Source organism: Camelus bactrianus, chromosome 16 (assembly GCF_048773025.1).
Source record: "Camelus bactrianus isolate YW-2024 breed Bactrian camel chromosome 16, ASM4877302v1, whole genome shotgun sequence".
In the NCBI taxonomy this organism is placed as follows: domain Eukaryota; kingdom Metazoa; phylum Chordata; class Mammalia; order Artiodactyla; family Camelidae; genus Camelus; species Camelus bactrianus.
The window spans coordinates 39,032,194-39,051,064 of record NC_133554.1 but is presented as its reverse complement, the minus strand read 5'-3'; the positions used below and the strand labels follow the sequence as shown (position 1 = coordinate 39,051,064).

Here is an 18,871-nt window from a genome sequence, read left to right as displayed (position 1 = left end):
GCCAGAGAGAGAATGGCTCCCAGGCAGAGTTCCTACCAGGCAGAGCCCTGGCAGACCAGCAGTGAGGTGGGTCCACCGCCAGCTGTCATTGTGGGTGGGGACCAGTTCTCTCCAAAAAATGGAAAGAGGACTACTGATGCTGTACCCACTCTGTGCTGAGCCCCTTACAGGCAGGATCTGACTTAATCCTTACAACCCCAATAGGTGGGTACAATTATCCCATTTTACAGATGTAACTGGTATTCAGAGAGGTCATGTGACTTGCCCAAGGACCTTTCAACTAGTCAGTTATGGAGCTGGGATTTGATCCCAGGATTCTACTACTGTTCTTCCCCTAGACCAGAAGATTGGCATGAGCGTGGCAAATCCAAAGAGAGAGTTCAGTTGGGGAGCTCCACCTCAACCCCTTTTCCCAGCCCAGCCCTGCATCCTCCTGTAGGACCCCCACCTGGAATTCTCCTAGTTTTGAAGAGAGGTCTGGGATGCTGTAATGAAGACAAAGCACTGGACCAAGAGTCAGGAGTCCTGGTCTAGAGTCCTGGCTTTGCCTTGGATTTCCTGTGTGACCCAAAGAGGAGCTCTTAACTTCTCTGATTACAAGGTTCCCTTCTCTATAGAGTGGAGGTAAACAAACTGCCCAACCTCCCTTTGTGAGATCTATGAAAGAGCTTTGGAAACTGTAAAGGGTCTCCTTGGAAGAATTGTGATTCTACTACTGTCGGAGTGAGGGACGTGTACATGGGGGAACACATGTATGTGAAGTCATACGTGTGCCAGGACATGTGTTTGAGGGAGCTGTGTGCATGCAGTGAGTTTACGTCAGAGTACACACGTGGGTATTGGTGACCAGGAGAGTGCAGTGGAGTAGGGACTGCAGTCAGCTTCTGGAGCTGAGGGCTCAGGTACTGGGGGTGGGGCTCACACACAAGAGTCATCTTGAGCTCATCCACCTGTGCAGGGTTGTACTCAGGCAATTGGGTGCAAAGACTTGTGGCACCATCCTGCCTATGAGTCACACCATTAGAGCACATTCTGGAGACCAACTGGCAGCTTCCATGGGGATAGACAGGCCAGTCAAGTCTGATGGTCTGGGGGTTGGCAGAGGACGACCTGAATCCTCCCCACCTCTCATCCAGGAAGGAGTCAGCTCCATCAGAGCAGCCATATTTCCTCCCTTAAACTGACTTCCTGGTCTGCTGGAAGCCAGGCAGTGTTAGACAACCCAGGGTCCTATGGGAATTGTCCTCGGCTCCCTCTGCTTCTCTCTTCCGCAGCCTGGCCCCCAGCTCCCCTCTTGTCACTGGCTAGGGGTGTGGGAAGACAGCCCTCGTGAGCAGAGCTGACATTTCAATCTGTCTCCTGAGTTCCTCAGATGCCTGCAAATTACATCAAGACTTCATCACCCACCTTGTCCAACACCCAGCCCTGTCTGGCCCCTGTCAGGCCTGGCCCTCAAACAAATGACAAATTACATCCAGCCACTGCGGCAGGCCACAAGTGGGTGCTTGAAACCCAAGGGACCAGCACTGCACAGACAGCCTCTGGCTGAGAATAGGGTGCCTTCTGGATACCAGCCCCTAGCAATCAGACCTATCCCGTTGCATGCTCTCATGGCAACCCCTACCACCAGGCCAGTTTGAGGGGGCCATCCCCTCCCCAGATCAGACTGGAGCTAGAGTTCTCAGCAACCAGTTTTCCCAGTTTTACCGGCTTCTGGGGGAGAAGGATGGCTTAACATCTTTAAAATAGCCTGGTCTGGCCAAAAATCACCTCCCTGCTAAGCCTGGCGGACCTGGGGCCTCGAAATAAAGATGTGTAGAAATCTGCCTGCAGGTGACACCCCCATGAGGTTGGGAGGGAAGGAGCTGCTTTTGCCTCCAGCAAGGCAAGGCTCTGCTCCTTAACACCTGTGTGACCTTCTTCAAGCTCCTTAGCCTCTCCAGCCTCTGTTTACTTAAGTGGATTTTACCACCTACCTTATAGAATTGTGGTGAGGATGAAATAATACTTGTAAATAGTGCAAGGCTTGACACATTGTAGGTGCTCTGTGAATGGTAATTGTTACTGCTGTTGCTGCCGCTGTTGCTGGGAAAACAGCAGGGTCAGGAGCTGGAAGCTAGGGGTTAAAAGGGTGTTTATGGGAACAAGGAAAAATGCTAAATTCATTTCTACTTCTCTGCCTTTGCTTCCCTAGTAATTTCCCTCCAGCCATGTCCTCCCTTCCTCCTCCTCCCAGTCCCGCTCAGCCCCCTTAAGGCGCTCTCAGAGCCACCTGCTTCACGTGCTCTCCCTGAGCCTGCAACCACTCCACCCCGCCCCCAGAGGATTTCTGCTGCACGCATTCAGTCCCACTTAAGGCAGAATTATATGCTGCCTGGCATCTCTCGATAATTACAGATTCCACGTGTGTGAGTCTTGTTTGCCCAACTCTAGAATCACAGAATCTCCAAGTTTGAGGGGACCTCATCCAGCCTCTGCCAGCCGCAGGAATTCCCTGAGGAATGTCCTCAGCAGATGGTCCGGCAGCCTCCACCCAAATGTGCCCCACAGGGAGCTCCTCACGGAGAGGCAGCACTTCTGCCCCAGCACCCTGCCTTAAGCCTTCTCCTGAGCCCTAAATACCCCCCCGTCTTTTCTCCCAGGTGGGGGTGTCCCCAGGGCACGTCTGCTCTCAGCACCCACAGTCTGAGGGTCCCAGAGTCTAGCACACCTCTGTCCTTGGACCTGGCTGGGTACAACATCCTCTGTGCTGCTCAGCTGACAGGAATCTGAAAAGGAATGTATCTCCAGCAACCCACACATTCACTCTTTCCACACATCTTTATTGCAACTGGCTAGTGAAGAGGGCGTTGTGACCCAAAATGCCACCCTGGGCTTTAACAGAGAGACAGTAGAAGACAGGTGGGGAGGGCCTGAAACAAAGGAACTGACTGGCCTGGCTTGGGAAGCAGAGGATGGTGGCCCTGAGAGCTGAAAGAATGAGCAGATTCAGCAGGAGAGGAAGAAGGGAGAGGCAATCTCTGAGCAGGGTCCTGCATATGCAAGTACCCAGAGGAGGGGAGTGAGGAGAGGCCAGTGGCTGCAGTACTGGTAAGTGAGGCTGGCAAAGCACTGAGGCCAACTGTGAGCTGGGAAGTTTGGACCTTGTCCTTTGGGCTATCTGAAGTCACCGACAGGGTTTGGGTAGGAGAGAGACATGATCTGATCTGATCTGAGACAACCAGGGCCAGGTGGGAGAGCTGAAGGCCATTCTCAGGTGAGAAACAATGGTCAGGGGGTTAATCAGAACCAAGACAGACAAAGGGATGGGGAGGAGGAAGGAATTAACTGGAATACTTGGGAGGTAAGATTGGGAGGGATTTGGTGACCCACTGGATGCCACTTAACTAGCCCAGGCTGTTAACCCTTGAAGGCTCTGTGCCTCAAAGCAACATAGTACGGACCTTGGAAACCATGTAGATCAGTGCTTCTGAATCACCCAGGGGTCTTGTTAAAATGCAGAGGATGATTTAGTAGCTCTGAGGTGGGGTCTGAGAGTCTGCATTTCTAACAAGCTCCAGGTGATGCTGATGCTGCTGGGCCTAGGACCACATTTTGAGTAGCAAAGATCCACACTGGGCCACTTTATAAGATGAGGAAATTGAAGCTCAAATAGTCAGCATATTTGTCCAAGATCACATGGTCAGGATGAGGTCCCAGACCACTGGGCTCCCAATCCAGTGCTTCTTATACCAGGCCATCTGCCACTTCTCCTCTCGGCAGAGTCTGTTACTGTCCAATCCTTGTTTGACTGAATGGAGGCACAGACCCAGAAGGATGCTCCAGTGATTGAAAGCCTAAGGACTGGGGTGGTGGCAGAGAGGCCTGTGACAGCCAGAGGGAAGGGCTGGAAAAAGAGGCCCAGAGAACTGAGGACAGAAGGGTGACTGGCACGTGGAGGGGCCTGGTATAAGGCCAGGCTGAGCAGTTTGGCAGGGGCCAAATTGGGCAGGGCCTCAAGAGCCACAGCACAGAGTCTGGACTAGATACTCTGGTCTTTGTGAGCTCAATGGAGAGCCACGGAGGATTCAAGTAAGGAAGCACCATGATCAGCAACAGACTGGGGCTACTTGCTGGGTGCAAGTAGCAGTTCAGAGAATATTGAGCGAGGGAGGAGTGGATTAAGCCCTGCAGACAGAAGGCTGCTGAGATGATCTGGGTGAGCATCAACAGGGAGGAGCTGAGGGAATGGCAGTGGTGGTGAAGAGTAGTGAACAGATTTGGGGGTCAGTTAACAGGACTGAATGACTGATTGGATGTGGGGTATGAGGCAGGAGGCAAGATGCCAATTTCTAACTTGGGCATGCAGATGGATGGTGAGGTCATTCCCTGAGACGGGAAGCCAAGCAAGCTGCTGATTGGGGGAAGACAGTGGCTCAGTTTGAGGCAGGCTGAGTGTGAGAGGCCTGTGATGCATCCAACAGGACATTCAGGGGAAGCTGGACATGTGGATCTGATGCTTAAGAACTTACCTTGCTAGCCAGGCCCTCGGACACCATCTAGTTCAATATACCCACTATATCCCCACTTTACAGATGAGAAGACTGAGCCCAGTGCAGTGAAAGGACAGGAAAGAGCTAGCATAGCTGAAAATCTTTGGAAACAGATGTTCTTTACAAATCCCACTTCTCCTAATAATCTCTATGTGACCTTAGATAATTTATTTAGTATCTCTGAACTTCAGCTCCCATTTCACAGGGTTACTGGGAAGGTAAAATGAACTCCTGCACTTAAGTGCCTAGCTCAGGGCCTGGGGACACCAATGCCCAAGGGGAACTGAGGATTGGCCAGGCCCAGGGCTTACAGGAGCCTGAGGGCATCAGGGCTCAATCAGCAAAAAGAAGCCTGAGGGTTCTGCTTTGCTCTGCCTCTTCCACCTGCAGGTCCAGAACATCAGCCTCCAAGAAGGGGAGACAGTGACCGTGGAAGGCCTCGGAGGGCCTGACCCCCTGCCTCTGGCCAACCAGTCTTTCCTGATGAGGGGCCAAGTCATCCGCAGCCCCACCCACCAAGCGGCCCTGAGGTTCCAGAGCCTTCCACCACCTGCTCGGCCTGGCACCTTCCATTTCCACTACCAAGGTAGGCCTGGGCAGCGGAGGGAAGAACCAGCCCAGACTGGCTGCCCTCCTAGGGATCTCTGGTGCTACTACAGCCTGGGGGGAACATGGAGAGACTAGTGACATACAACACAGGTGCCCAGTGAAGCTCTGTACAGCTGGAGGTGAGTATTGCCCATCTGGCACCTCCAGGACCTACCACCCTGCAGAGAACTGGTCTTGAAGGGGGACTGACACAAAATCAAGTAGCCTCAGGTGTGCCCATTGCCACTCATTCATTCAGTATACTTTTCCCAGGCATCCACTCTTTGCCAGGCCTGTACTGGAGACTGGCAGTATTAAGACCTAGCCAAGCCCCTGCCCTCAAGGAGTTCAGAATCTCCGCGGGAGGCAGACACTCAACAGGCAATAATAATAGAAGCCCTCTTCCCAAATGCAAGGGGGTCAAGGTCAAAGGGGCTTGATAGTGACCATCTAGAAGTCCTTAGCTACCAACCTGACCTTCCTTACTGCCTTACCCACCCTGGCCCTGGCCCTGGCCCTGTTTCAGTCAGCTCAGAACACCTCTGGAAATAGGAGAGTGGCATGATGTAATGAGAAAAATCACAGACTCAGGAGAGGAGCAGATCTGTGTCTGAATCTCCTTCCCACAGTCTATTGACCTTGGACAAGTCATTTGACCTCTCGAACCCTCTTTTTCCTCTGTTGAAAAATGAGACCAAAACATCTACTCCACAAAATCATGACGAGTATTAAACAAAATGGTGTATGTCGAGTGCTTACTTAGCACACATTCCATGAAGATCCTGGAAACTAGTGTTAAAGAGCTGGCAGGATGGGAAAGGGAGGAAAAGGGGCTTGGAACTCTGTCCCTTTCTTATCAGCACCTCTCCTGGCCCCACCTTCCATAGGCAAAGTCTTCTTGATCCCTTGCACTGCTGTAACAGGGTAACCAGTTCAGATTGGGGAATGCTAATGGGGAAATAATTGGTGTAAACAATTATGGGATTGCCTTGCATTGTCAGGGACCACTTCCACAGCCATGAGGGAGGGGCACAGCCACTCCTCTGAAGATGGGGATTCTTCGAACCCCCTGAGAAGTACTTGCCTCTTCCTGGCCTCTCCACCCAAACTGAGGGAGCAGTCTCGCATTGCAGCAGGAACCCTGATGGTCAGCAGGGGCTGGTCAGGGGCTTGTCAGAGGCAAGAGGCCATCTGAGGCAAGGGTGAGTGTCTAGGCAGCCTGGCCAGCCTCCTCAGTGGCTCATCAATCCTCTCTAGCAGCCGACATAATTTCACGGCACGGTAACCTTCTCTCTTGCTGCAAATTCCTTTGCACAAACCCTTGGACCTTCTCTCTGTTGTGCCAGACAAAGGTGTCTGAAAGCAGGGAGTTGGAGACCCGGTGAGGGGTGAGGACTCCAAGGAGGGGCTAGGAGAACTGGCCCAATCCTACCTCCTTCTCAGCTCCCAGAAGCCCTCCCTCCTCAGCCCAGTTTTTGTCAATGATCAGCTCTTTCCTTAATGAGTGTAATTCCCCTAATTATAGGCTGTAATTAGCCCTGATCCCAGAGATGGGAACAGGAGGAGCATGTGCTCATACACGCATCTCCCTGAGCTGGAGAAAGAGGGTGCCAGAAGAGTGGGTGAAGGGTCCTGTACCCAAACCCCTACCAAGCTGTCCAAGAGAATGTTGGAGATCACAAAGATGGGCCCCCACAAGGGCGTCATCTGTAGAACCAAGTTCCAACTCCCCTCCCAAAGCCTCAGGCAGGGTGAGGAAGCAGAGGGCCCTGCCAGGCATCCCCCCCTCCTCCCTCCTGAATATTCCTGGCACCGGACTTGGCCCCAGAAACAGATGCCAGGGAGAAAATAGCTCAACAGATTGCGGTGATGCAGGCTCCCCGGGAACAGTAGTCATGGCAACGGGAAGAAGCTCGTCCTGGGAAGTGGCATTTTACCCACCATGGAGTCTGGGGGCTTCGTCATCTGCCCCCAGCCTCCTGCTCTCACTTCAACCCAGCCTGGTTTCCTAATCCATGAGATGGGGGAATCTCCCTTCTCAGAGTTGTGACAAGAACTCATGGGGAAGATGAAAGTACAGGTGCTGAGCATGACACCTGGCTCTTGGCTCAGACCTCCCTGAGTGTCACCCTCCTCCATTCTGGATAGAGTGCCCCACACCCTTTTCCCATCCCATCTTAGCCTGATCATTGGGAGTGACCACCCTGAACAACCACCCAGGACAGCCTTGTCTATTACTCAGGTTTCTACAATTCCTGAGCCCAGGTTTCTATTTCACCTGGAGAAGCAGGTAGGAGAGGGGCGATGGAAAGCAAGTGGGCTCTAAAGCCAAGAGCTTCAAGTGCCCACTCTACCACTTACTGGCTGTGGGATCAGGGTAAGTCCCTCATTCTCTCTGAACCTTAGTTTTCCTCATCTGAAAATGAGTTAATAACTCCTATCTTGCCTTCCTCCTCCTACATATGTTGTAGATATCAAGTAAGAAGAGTGTGAAGGTATTTTAGAAGTTGGAAGGTGCATGCAGATGTGAGGTGTTTTTATTAATCAGGATTGCAAACAAAATAGCAGGCTGGTGCATTCACTATTTGTTCTGTGCCAGACACTGCACATATATGCTCTCACTTGACCCCTCATGTAACATCATTGGATGAAATACTCTACATGAGTGAGTAAACAAGGAAACAGGCACAGAGAAGTTAGGTTACTTGCCCAAGGTGGCACAGCAATTAGGGGAGCCTGTATTCAAACCCAGGCAGTCTGACCTCAGAATCCACCTCCTAAGCACTGCCCCATAATGCTGGCCAATCACAAGTAACCATTCATTGGCCATTATTTTAAGAACCCTGTGAGAGAGGGATGGGTAGGAATCATCCCCCCATTCACAGACCTAGTAACTAAGGCCAGGACAGGTGACTGGACCCTGGTCTGCCCAGAGGCAGCCCTCTTTTTGATTCAGACAAAGGCACACAGAGGCCAATAGAGTCCCTGCCTGGACCTCTCTTCCCATCCACCTAGTGCCATCAGTCGGGGGGCCTCTCCACCCCAAGACCAGGAGTGGTTCCTCAGTCTAGAAGTCCTTATCTCTCCCACCACCCTCAAAGGTTTTCAGACTCTGTAGCCCAGACTCTTCACTCAGCCTTTCCCCTTGACTCCTCTAGGCCTTCTTCCCCACCTCTCAGACCCAACCCCCCACCCCAATTTTTAGCTAAGGCCCCAGCTTGGCCTTGGATTGGGATTTGCTGGGTTGTTTTAGAGGATTTGCTGCCACCATTTGGTCATACTTGGTATGACAATTCCAAAAGTTACCAAGTTTCCCAGGGTAACTGGTCCCTCCCACAACTTCCATGAAGCGTGCCCTGCCTCTCCACCCTGGCCCCATCCTGTTTTTAAAAGAAGTCCACAGCCATTACTCAAGCTTTTTAGCATTTATCAGTGAATACTAGGAAAGCTTTAACTGTCTGACCTCAGTCTTTCCTGCTGTAATTCATATTTGTCCCCACTGGAAAAATAATATCAATACTTCACATCAGTATAGGCTTTTCACTCTCAAGTGCTTTCACATCTACAAGTCATTCAGTAAACATTTCCTGGTTCCAGGGAGCCCAAGCTGAATAAAATACTATCTTGTTTATTCTCACAATAACCCTGTAAGTGGACTGGCATTTTGAACCTCATTTAACAAATGAGGAAACTAGGACACAGAAAGGCTATGTAACTTACTTAAAGTGTCAGAAAGCTTGGACCAGAACCCAAGCCTCCAGCTTTCAGCTCCGTGCTTGCTCCACTAATCAGCCCAGGCTGCTAGAAATATCACTGGCACCCTCTGGGGAAGGGATCACACTCTTCTGGAATTCCTGATACTTCCTCTGGCCCCAAGTGACACCTCAAGGCAGGCTGGGGCAGGCCCCTTTTGCCCTGGCTATGACTCAGCCCCCTCAACATACACACACACACACACACACACACACACACACACACACACACACACACACACACACCACCCATTCTCTCTCTGCAGCCTATCTCCTGAGCTGCCACTTTCCCCAACGTCCAGCTTATGGAGCTGTAACTGTCACCAGCCTCCACCCAGGAGGTAGTGCCCGCTTCCACTGTGCCACTGGCTACCAGCTGAAGGGTGCCAGGCTCCTTACCTGTCTCAACGCCACTCAGCCCTTCTGGGATTCTCAGGAGCCTGTCTGCATTGGTGAGTGGCCCAGGGGGACTCAGTGCTGAATGGGGGAGTAAGGTGGGTGGCTCACTCCTGCTCTTGGTTTCTGTCTGGCACCTTCATTTGCTCACCATAAGGAAGCCAGAAAATGGCCATACACCTCAGTAGTATTCACCCAACCTGCACTTATTAGGCACTTACTGTGTGGAGGCACCATAGGTATACAGAGGTGAATTAAGCAGGGACTGTGCCCTCAAAGAGCCCAGAGTTCCAGGAAATGGGGGAGGAAGGAAGCACATGGGTAGCCAAATTCCAGAGCAGGAAGTAAAAAGTACCAGTGAAGAGACAAGATTGACCTGGGAGGGGAGGAAGCAATCATTCTTAGCTGGGTACTTAGGAGGCTTCCTGGGGGAAGTGGCATTGAAGGTTTGACATATCAGTGGAGGGAACAATGTGGGCGGTGACACAGAGGTGAGAAGGTGAGGGAGTGTTTAGGGACACAGAAAACACCAGGTTTGGCTGGGGCCTGAGACATGTGGAGGGGGCATTGGGAGGGCCTTGAATGTCAGGCCAAGATACTGGGTGGGGAGCTGCTGGAGTTTTGTGAGAGGGCAAGGGTGGGGCTCAGAACTATTCCTCAGGAGAGATGGCCAGGCGGTGTCTAGAGGCTAGGCAGCCAGGCAGGCAAGAGGTTTAAACTTAAGACGGTGACTCTGGGAATGAAGAGGCAGGAAGAGGTTCCAGAGACACTGACATGGAAAGGGGGAAAGTAGGAGACTCCAGGCTCTTGTCCTGGGTGATCAGGGAGTCAGAGATTGCTGCCAGTGGAGAGGGGCTTGTTGGTAGAAGGGAGGTGGAGGGTTTAGTTTGCGGTATGAAAGGTAACTTTGGTTGTTGATACTTTTTTCATCCTCTAAACTCTTTCTGGATACCAGGCATAAGCACAGGTGAATAAGCCAGACGTGGATCAAGGATCCCTCTGTCTTGCAGGAAGACTGGAAAGCAGCTCAGCAAATCCAGTGCAGATGGTGCTGTAATGGGGCAAACTCGGGGCACAGTGGGGATCAGAGGTGGGGAGAGCGGCTCCAAAATGAGGAAGGAGGCAAGGAGAGCTTCCCAAGGAGAACGCATGGAAGGATTACAAGAATGTTAGAACTCAGGGAAGTGGAGTGGGTCCCTGGAACAGCATCTGCAGAGTTGCAGAAGCATAAGGCAGCACTCTAGAGCGAGGGCATGGTGAGGTACACCTGGAGAAGAGGGTCTATGGGGAGGGGCTGAAGCTAAGTCAAGAGAAAGTCAGGTTTATAAAGGGGTTGAATGCCATCTTGAACTTGGACTCTGTCACTCCTCAGGGAGCCACTGAGGAATTTAAGTGAAGGATTGGGGCATAATCAGATTTGAAGGGCAGTTCCATTCTGAGACCAAGCAGGAAGGTGGGTCTGCCCTCTCTGCAGAGAAGCAGAGAAGAAACTCACCACACCCCCCTCCCTGGGAGTTTTATTAGGTTAAAATATTCTGCAGTCTTGAACACTTGGAGACAAAGGTACTGGGTCTTAGCCATGGTAGCCTGATCTGAGAGCTGGCAGGGTCCCAAGCTGTGTGTCCAGGAAAGGAAAGTGCTGCCTGGAACCAGCCACACTCCTGTTGCCTCAGACCTCTTCCCTGGTCCCATTTAACTGCCAGGAACTTGTGGCTAAGTAACTTAGCAGCCCTTAGGGATGGGGATGGGCCAGCTACTCAGCCTCCACTTAGGAAGAGAGGACAGTCCTAGGCCAGAGGGGCCAGTGCTAGAAAGGCCCTAGGGGGTCGGCCCAGGAATGACAGTGGTAGTGATGCTGTTTCAGAAAGTGTTTGAGACCATCTCCTGGCTGGCAGTGTCAGCTAAGGGCATGAGATTTGGAGGTGGATGACATGCACCCCAGATGTTTGTCATCCCTGATCTAGTCCTACCCTTTTTTTTATATTCATTCATTTATTTTATTCAACAAACATTGAATACCAACTCTGTGCCTGGTCTGAAAAGGCCTAGCCTCTGCCCCAGTGGGTGCTAGTTAAGGTACATATCCAAAAATGATCGGTTTAGGGAAGTGGCATGAGGTAGAGGAAGCAGATATACCCAAGATGGTTGGAGCCCAGGTAAGGGGTGTTAATAAAGTCCACCTGGCGGGGAGTCAGGGAAGGCATCCCAGAGGAGTCAGCAGAGAGGGAAAGTGACTTACCCAGGGCCACAAGGCTAGGCAGTGGCAGATCTACCGTAGCCAAGGGAGTTTAACATGAATAGTCCTAGAGGTGTAAAAGGTTAGGAGGTAGGGTGCCTGGAGCTGCAGGGTCACAGGGGCAAAGGATCGACCTTCAGGACCATGAGGCAAGAACCCCGCTGCCCCAGACAGAAGATGCTGAGCTGGGATGGGCAAGGAGATTTGTTAGGCTGTCTAGGATTCAGCCTGGGCCTAACCCACAGTCCTGCCCCTGCCTCTCAGCTGCCTGCGGTGGAGTGATCCGCAATGCCACCACTGGCCGCATCATCTCTCCTGGCTTCCCGGGCAACTACAGCAACAACCTCACCTGCCACTGGCTGCTTGAGGCTCCCCAGGGCCAACGGCTGCACTTGCACTTTGAGAAGGTTTCCCTGGCAGAGGATGACGACAGGTGAGGGGATGTCCTGGTGGGATAGGAGTGACTGGTAATACCCTGTGGGAGGGATGGTACCCCAGCCTGGGGCCACACCCCACACAACTCAGCAACCAGCCACACAGCTGATGCTCTCCTGGCCCAGGCTCATCATCCGCAATGGGGACAATGTGGAGGCTCCGCCCGTGTATGATTCCTACGAGGTGGAGTACCTGCCAATTGAGGGCCTGCTTAGCTCTGGCCGACACTTCTTTGTGGAGCTCAGTACTGACAGCAGTGGAGCGGCTGCAGGCATGGCCCTACGCTATGAGGGTGAGCCAGCTGGGGCCTAACTGGTGGTGGGGGCTTGGGCCTAAAATCTCTTCTCTCACCCTCCCTCTCTACCTCCATTCCATCAACACTTCTTCCAACTCAGCCCTTGCTCACCTGGCACTCACGTCTTCTCTCCCTCTCCCACCTTCAAGTCCAGGATTCCTACCCCATCTTTGCAGGAGACCCCTGCCTGGACCCAGGCTCTCTGGTCCAAGGGAATGAATTCACTAGAGTCTGAAAAACAAAAAAGGCCCCAACCCCTAGGGAAGGAGAATTGCTGCAAGAGACATCTAGAACCACTCACGCATGCATGAATTAATTAATTCAGTCAAAAAACTTATTGAGCACACTCTGTGTACTAAGCACAAACCAGGCACTGGGAACACAATGGTGATCAAGATGGCCTTTTGAGCATAATCAGGATGGATGCTGTGGACTGTCCCTGCCCCCTGGCTCAAGCCTCAGACATATATCTGCAGTTAGGAAAAGAAAGGCCCCTAGAGGGAAGTAGAACAACTGCCCCCCTGTGTTTGCCCCAGTCCAGGCTGAGCTGGGCTGGGCCCTATGGTTTACAGCCTTCCAGCAAGGCCACTGCTATGAGCCCTTTGTCAAATATGGCAACTTCAGCAGCAGCGCACCTTCCTACCCTGTGGGTACCACCGTGGAGTTCAGCTGTGATCCTGGCTACACCCTGGAGCAGGGCTCCATCATCATTGAGTGCGTTGACCCCCATGACCCCCAGTGGAATGAGACAGAGCCTGCCTGCCGAGGTCAGTAAGCACCAGTGGATGAACCTGCCAGGGGCAGGGAGCAGGGTGGGCACCAGACAGACAGCCACAGGGCCTGGGACCACAGGGGCCTTGTGACATGTGTGATTCAAGCTTCCCTTGAGGATGAGGTGGGGGCTCCTGGCAGTGGGTAGGCACTCCTGCAGGCAGCCCAAGTACATGGCACTGGGGGGGGAACGCGGAGGGGACGTGTCTCCCCGGCCTCGCCTGCCTTCCAGCCGTGTGCAGTGGGGAGATCACAGACTCAGCCGGCGTGGTGCTCTCCCCCAACTGGCCAGAGCCCTACGGCCGTGGGCAGGACTGCATCTGGGGCGTGCATGTGGAGGAGGACAAGCGCATCATGCTGGACGTCCGAGTGTGAGTGCCCTCTGGGCCCAGCCAAGCCAGCTCCTGAGCTCTGGGGACATCTCCTGCCCACCCTCCCTGACAGTCCTCCTCCACAGGCTCCGCATAGGCCCTGGTGACGTGCTTACCTTCTACGATGGGGATGATCTGACAGCCCGGGTCCTGGGCCAGTACTCTGGGCCCCATGGCCACTTCAAGCTCTTTACCTCCATGGCTGACATCACCATACAGTTCCAGTCAGACCCAGGGGCCTCAGTACTGGGCTACCAGCAGGGCTTCGTCATCCACTTCTTTGGTGAGCTTGCCCTTTGGGGAGCTAGTCCCTCGGCCAGCCGTCTTGGGGAGAAGGGATGCCAGGATGCAGACTCGGAACCATGGCAAGTCAGAGAGGCCAGGGCAACAAGGAGCCTGAGTGCCCTTATCTGATGAGGGAAAGCTGGGAAACTCCAGGTGTCACCTGTAAGAAGCTAATCTTGTTCTCCATCTTCTCTGAGGGCCTAGTGAGAGGAAGGGAGCCTCTGTTGCAGTAAGAGGGATTTGGGTAGGCAGCAGGAAGAACTTCGTAACAGAAATAGGGAACTAAGGAAAGGTGTTCGTTTCTACCTTTTGGACAATCTGTAATAGAAGTGACAATTTTCCTCACTCAACCCAGCCCCTCTCTCAGGACTAAGGAATTTGCCAACATGCCTTTGGAAGTGAAGCCAAAATTTAGGTGACAACCCTGGAATCTAGAAGACAGAACAATGTCAGGGACAGCAAGGAGGGGCCCTTGAGTGGAAAGGAATGAATTGCTGGACCTGCCCAGGCAAGGCTAGGACCAGGACAGACTGGCAGGAGCCAGAGTGCCCTCAGGGTGAGTGAAGCTAGCATAGTTGCTTTGGTGCTGGCTGAGGGCCTGCATCTTGCTGCTCCTGTGCCCCCAGAGGTGCCCCGTAATGACACGTGTCCGGAGCTGCCTGAGATCCCCAATGGCTGGAAGAGTCCATCACAGCCTGAGCTGGTGCACGGCACTGTCGTCACTTATCAGTGCTATCCTGGCTACCAGGTGGTGGGATCCAGTGTCCTCATGTGCCAGTGGGACCTAACCTGGAGTGAGGACCTGCCCTCCTGCCAGAGGGGTGAGTGTACCTGTTCCCCATGTTCTTCTCCCCAGTGCAACCTAACGCCTCTCTCCTGGATTCTGACCCAGATTCTAGGTGTTATTAGCTAGTATTCCTGGCCTCAGTTGCCTCATTTGTAAAATGGGATAATACTTTTTCACAGAGTTATCCACCTAGTACTCCAAGTATTTCGTTCCTGGTATATGGCCAATTATTTGTTGACTGATGGATGGGAAGGGGACAAATGAGGGGAGACACCAGCAAAACGGTAGGGGCAGATAAACTGGGGGTGGAGCCAGATGCTATAAAGATGTTGGCCGGCCTGCAACAAGGCCAGTGTGGACTTGGCTTTTGTTGAGTTCTATCTGGGCTACTTATACTCCTACCCATAGTGACTTCCTGCCATGACCCTGGGGATGTGGAGCACAGCCGACGCCTCATATCTAGCCCCAGGTTTCCCGTGGGGACCACCGTGCAGTATATCTGTGACCAGGGTTTTGTGCTGACGGGTAGTGCCATCCTCACCTGCCATGACCGCCAGGCCAGTAGCCCCAAGTGGAGCGACCGAGCCCCCAAATGTCTCCGTAAGTGTCAAATGGGTAGGAGGGGAGGATGTGGCCTCTGGAGACTAGGGGCCTGGCACCCTCACCAGGCTCTACCTGCTTTGCAGTGGAACAGCTTAAGCCGTGCCATGGCCTCAGCGCCCCCGAGAATGGTGCCCGCAGTCCTGAGAAGCGGCTACACCCAGCAGGGGCTACCGTCCACTTCTCATGTGCCCCTGGCTATGTGCTGAAGGGCCAGGCCAGCATCAAATGTGTGCCTGGACATCCCTCACACTGGAGTGACCCCCCACCCATCTGTAGGGCTGGTGAGTGATCTGCCACCCCCAGAACCCCCACCTGGCCCATAGGGCTGCTCTGGCAAAGATGTCAAATGTTGAGAACCAGAACTTCCTGCCCATGCCCTCTTCATGTTACCCTCAGTCTGCCCAGTCTCTGCCAGATCCTTCTGACCTGGTAACACCAAGGCAAATTCTGGGGTGGGCTCTCCTTGGACAAATTCTTCCCATCATCAGCCCACTCCCTGCCTTAGTGGTTTGGCCCTTTGGGCTCACCCACTGCCCTTGGCCCTCCCCTCTTGTTCCAGCCTCTCTGGATGGGTTCTACGGCGGCCGCAGCCTGGATGGTGAGCCCCCACCCTTGAGGGCCAGGGAAATAATCTCCCTGCCCCTAGTTCTCGCAGCTCCCAGGCCATGGGTTACCTAAGGTGGGAGGACAGAGAAAGAGAGAGGTCTGGGACTAGCAGGGCAAAAAGCTCCTTCCCTGCCCCCAGCCAGCTAGAGGGAGCTGGTGGCTAGATGCCCCTGGGCAGAGGTGAGGGGATGTGGGATCCAGGTGACAGGGACCTCTGCCCCAATCCCATCCTCTGTGTTTTCAGTTGCCAAGGCGCCTGCTGCCTCCAGCACCCTGGATGCTGCTCACATTGCAGCTGCCATCTTCTTGCCACTGGTGGCGATGGCGCTTTTGGTAGGAGGTGTGTACCTCTACTTCTCCAGGTGAGTCTGGCTTCCCTTCCTGCCCTGCATACCTGACTCACTCCTGCCCAGCACTCCTGACTCACAGGCTTCTCTGCTGCACAGGCTCCAGGGGAAAAGCCCCTTGCAGCTGCCCAGAACACGACCCCGTCCTTATGACCGCATCACCGTGGAGTCAGCATTTGACAATCCGACTTACGAGACTGGAGTAAGTACCTATACCAGGCCTAACACCCTCATCAGGAACCATTGCTATGCTCCCTTGGGCAGGTACCCCTGAGGGTCCTGCCAAGCCCTCTCACTCTTTCCCTTTCCTTTTCCCTTGGGAAGGTGGATTATGGGCTGGCAAACCTTGTACAAGTTTCCAACTCCCAGCAGTCTCTTTCCTTTGCAGGAGATGAGAGAGTATGAAGTCTCCATCTAGGTGGGGCAGCCTGGGGAAGCCAGCTCAGCCCTGTGTCACAGCCCAGTAGCAGAGCTCCCAGCTTCCTGCTGTCCCTCCACCTCCTGTATATACCACCTGGGAAGAGATGCCACCAGTCCCTCAAGAAGTTGTGCCCTTCCCGCCTGCAATGCCCACCAGGGCCTATTTTCTTGGTACCACTGCCCCCTTAGGGCCCTTCCTTGGGTCCAAGTCAGGGGCATCTGCCTCCAGGCAGAACATGGCTGGAGCACATGCATCAAGAACCAGCATTCTCCTTATCCTCCTTCATGCCCTGGACCTCCAGCCTGGAATTCACAGGCAGAGGGGAGCACCTCTCTCCATGAGACCACTATCCAGCCCTGGCATGTAGCACCCCGCAGCAGGGTTAATTTGACAATGGTGGGAACTGTGCCAGGGTGTTCCTCACAGGGTCATCACCAGTGGCCAAAACTGCTCTCAACAGTGACCTCTGGGTAGTCCTGGCATGCTGATATCAGCCCCTTGGGGAGTTCTCTAGTCCTTCTCTAAGGCCCCAGGAATGGACAATTCTGCCTCCTGTCCCTTCCTGGTGGAGGCAATAATTCCAAGGGATGCTAAGGGGTTTAGGGACTCTACCCCAAGCTCAGGTTGGGCTTCCCTAGGCCACACGACTCATGCTCCACACCAAAGCAGGATATCCTACTGCTCCCCTGGAAGAGAGGGAGCAATATCCTAAAGATAGGGAGAACTTCCCCTGATGTCAGTCTGGCTGTTAAAAGCATCCTCTTTCCCACTAGCCCCTCCTGCAACCCCAACCACTTGTCAGGCTTCCCTCCCGGCCACTGTGTTTTGGAACAAGGGGAGTGGGTGGGTATATTTTGGAGAGGAGCAGAGGTCCAAGGGCCCAGGAATTTGGCATGGAACAGAGGTTTAGAGAGTCCCAGGGAGAGGCCCTGGAGTTGGCTGCAGGCCACTTTGTACATGTAATGTATTATATGGGGTCTGGGCTCCAGCCAGAGAACAATCTTCTATTTCTGTTGTTTCCTTATTAAAATGGTGTTTTTGAAAAAACCAAGCAGCAGCCTAGTGGATGGTGCTTTCTTAGAGGGAAGGGAAGTGGGAAATGAATGGAATATGGACTTTAGGACCAGAAGGCATTCTGGAACTAACAGCTGATCTTCTCCAGATTTTATCAAAAAACAGTTACATGCCAGTGCTTCAAAGACTACTGTCCCAACAAGGTCAGTGCAACAGATGGCATGCGAAATGAGAGCCCCCAGTGGCTGGTGCCACAGGGGTGTGGGAGCCCACAAACCCAACTCCTCATCCATCCCAATGCTTCATTTCCTTCTCTTTGCTAGGTCCAGAACTACCAGCTGGAATGCTCCCAAGCCCCTCCTCAAAGCCACTGTATTGCTGGAAAAGTCCAGGAAGCCTGATGCCTCTCTCTTTTCACTGCTTTCCCAGCTGGCAAGGCTTAGGAAATTGGAATACGAATCAGAGACTGAACCCCTGAACATGAGGCCCTAGTCTGTCTTGGCCTCAGAGGACATCCAGACTGTCAAGCAGAGTGGCAATGCCACATAGGGGCTTGGCTCCTATTGTAGCAAAAGCCATATCCATGGGCTCCAGGACAGAGAGGTTCCTCTCTGCCCCCTCCCTAGGGCCCCAGCACCTCCTGAGATGTAAGTGTTTGCCCAGCCTTGGTCCCCAGCATGCACATCCATGAGGTGTGCTATGCATGGCTGCTTTCCAGATTAAGAGCCAGGCAACAGGGAGTTATGGGCTCTTAAAAGCCAGAAGAAAAAAACCTCTGAAGAAATAGTAGCAGCAACCAGTACTTCTACAGTCTTCCAACAGGGAGGTCTTGACCACTCATGGCTGCCCACCTCCTGGTTCTACCACAAGCCACCTTGAAGTATGGAGAGGCTTGTCCATGCAGAATGCAGTTGCCTATATTAGCCACAAGAGGTCACTTCCGAAGGCGTCTGTATCCCACCTGCTCTCTCTCATCCCCCTAGAACATCCAGGGCTGGAGCTCTCCAAGGTGGCACCAACTACTGGCCCCACTGGGCTGACCTCACCCTCCAAGTTCTAAGAGAAAGATCTGTAGAGTAATTAGTTTCCCCTGTCACTTGTCAACAGAGCCAAGTATTATTTCTTTCATTAGCCCACCAATGCCTATTTCTGTTCTCAACCACAATGATGATGTTGATCAAAACAAAGCTGTGCTCACTGGGCATGTGCCAATGGCTTACTTATCTGCTCCATAATACTTTCAAGCTGACACAGCAGCACAGATGGGCCCTGAGCAGTAGGAAGGAAGCCAGTGGGAGAGGGCCCATGATGTATCAACTTCTGAGGGCCTGTAGCATGAAATACAGCCTTAGAAGAGATGAGGTCCAGCCACTTCCATACTTTTAGCTCAGCTCTCCTCTCTCTGAGAGCCATGTCTCTGACCTATGGCCAC

General features: G+C 53.1%; 2 protein-coding genes across 3 annotated transcripts in view; one reads left to right on the top strand and one right to left on the bottom strand.

Annotated features, from left to right (window-relative positions):
* The window catches only part of SEZ6 (seizure related 6 homolog), a 44,202-nt gene extending 25,979 nt beyond the window's left edge, over nucleotides 1-18,223 (top strand). Inside the window, exons 4-17 of one of the 2 annotated variants that reach the window (XM_010958248.2) lie at nucleotides 4,923-5,118; nucleotides 9,139-9,324; nucleotides 11,769-11,937; nucleotides 12,065-12,231; nucleotides 12,807-13,001; nucleotides 13,238-13,376; nucleotides 13,463-13,659; nucleotides 14,288-14,482; nucleotides 14,857-15,048; nucleotides 15,135-15,332; nucleotides 15,611-15,649; nucleotides 15,902-16,019; nucleotides 16,104-16,206; nucleotides 16,377-18,223. In XM_010958248.2, the coding sequence (XP_010956550.2) occupies nucleotides 4,923-5,118; nucleotides 9,139-9,324; nucleotides 11,769-11,937; nucleotides 12,065-12,231; nucleotides 12,807-13,001; nucleotides 13,238-13,376; nucleotides 13,463-13,659; nucleotides 14,288-14,482; nucleotides 14,857-15,048; nucleotides 15,135-15,332; nucleotides 15,611-15,649; nucleotides 15,902-16,019; nucleotides 16,104-16,206; nucleotides 16,377-16,409 (2,127 nt within the window). In that variant the 3' untranslated portion in view covers nucleotides 16,410-18,223. The remainder of the gene's footprint in view (nucleotides 1-4,922; nucleotides 5,119-9,138; nucleotides 9,325-11,768; nucleotides 11,938-12,064; nucleotides 12,232-12,806; nucleotides 13,002-13,237; nucleotides 13,377-13,462; nucleotides 13,660-14,287; nucleotides 14,483-14,856; nucleotides 15,049-15,134; nucleotides 15,333-15,610; nucleotides 15,650-15,901; nucleotides 16,020-16,103; nucleotides 16,207-16,376) is intronic. The other variant, XM_074343154.1, reaches the window with a different exon arrangement.
* PIPOX (pipecolic acid and sarcosine oxidase) overlaps nucleotides 1-18,871 on the bottom strand; it is a 90,428-nt gene that overhangs the window by 68,924 nt on the left and 2,633 nt on the right. The gene's annotated exons all lie outside the window — the stretch shown is intronic.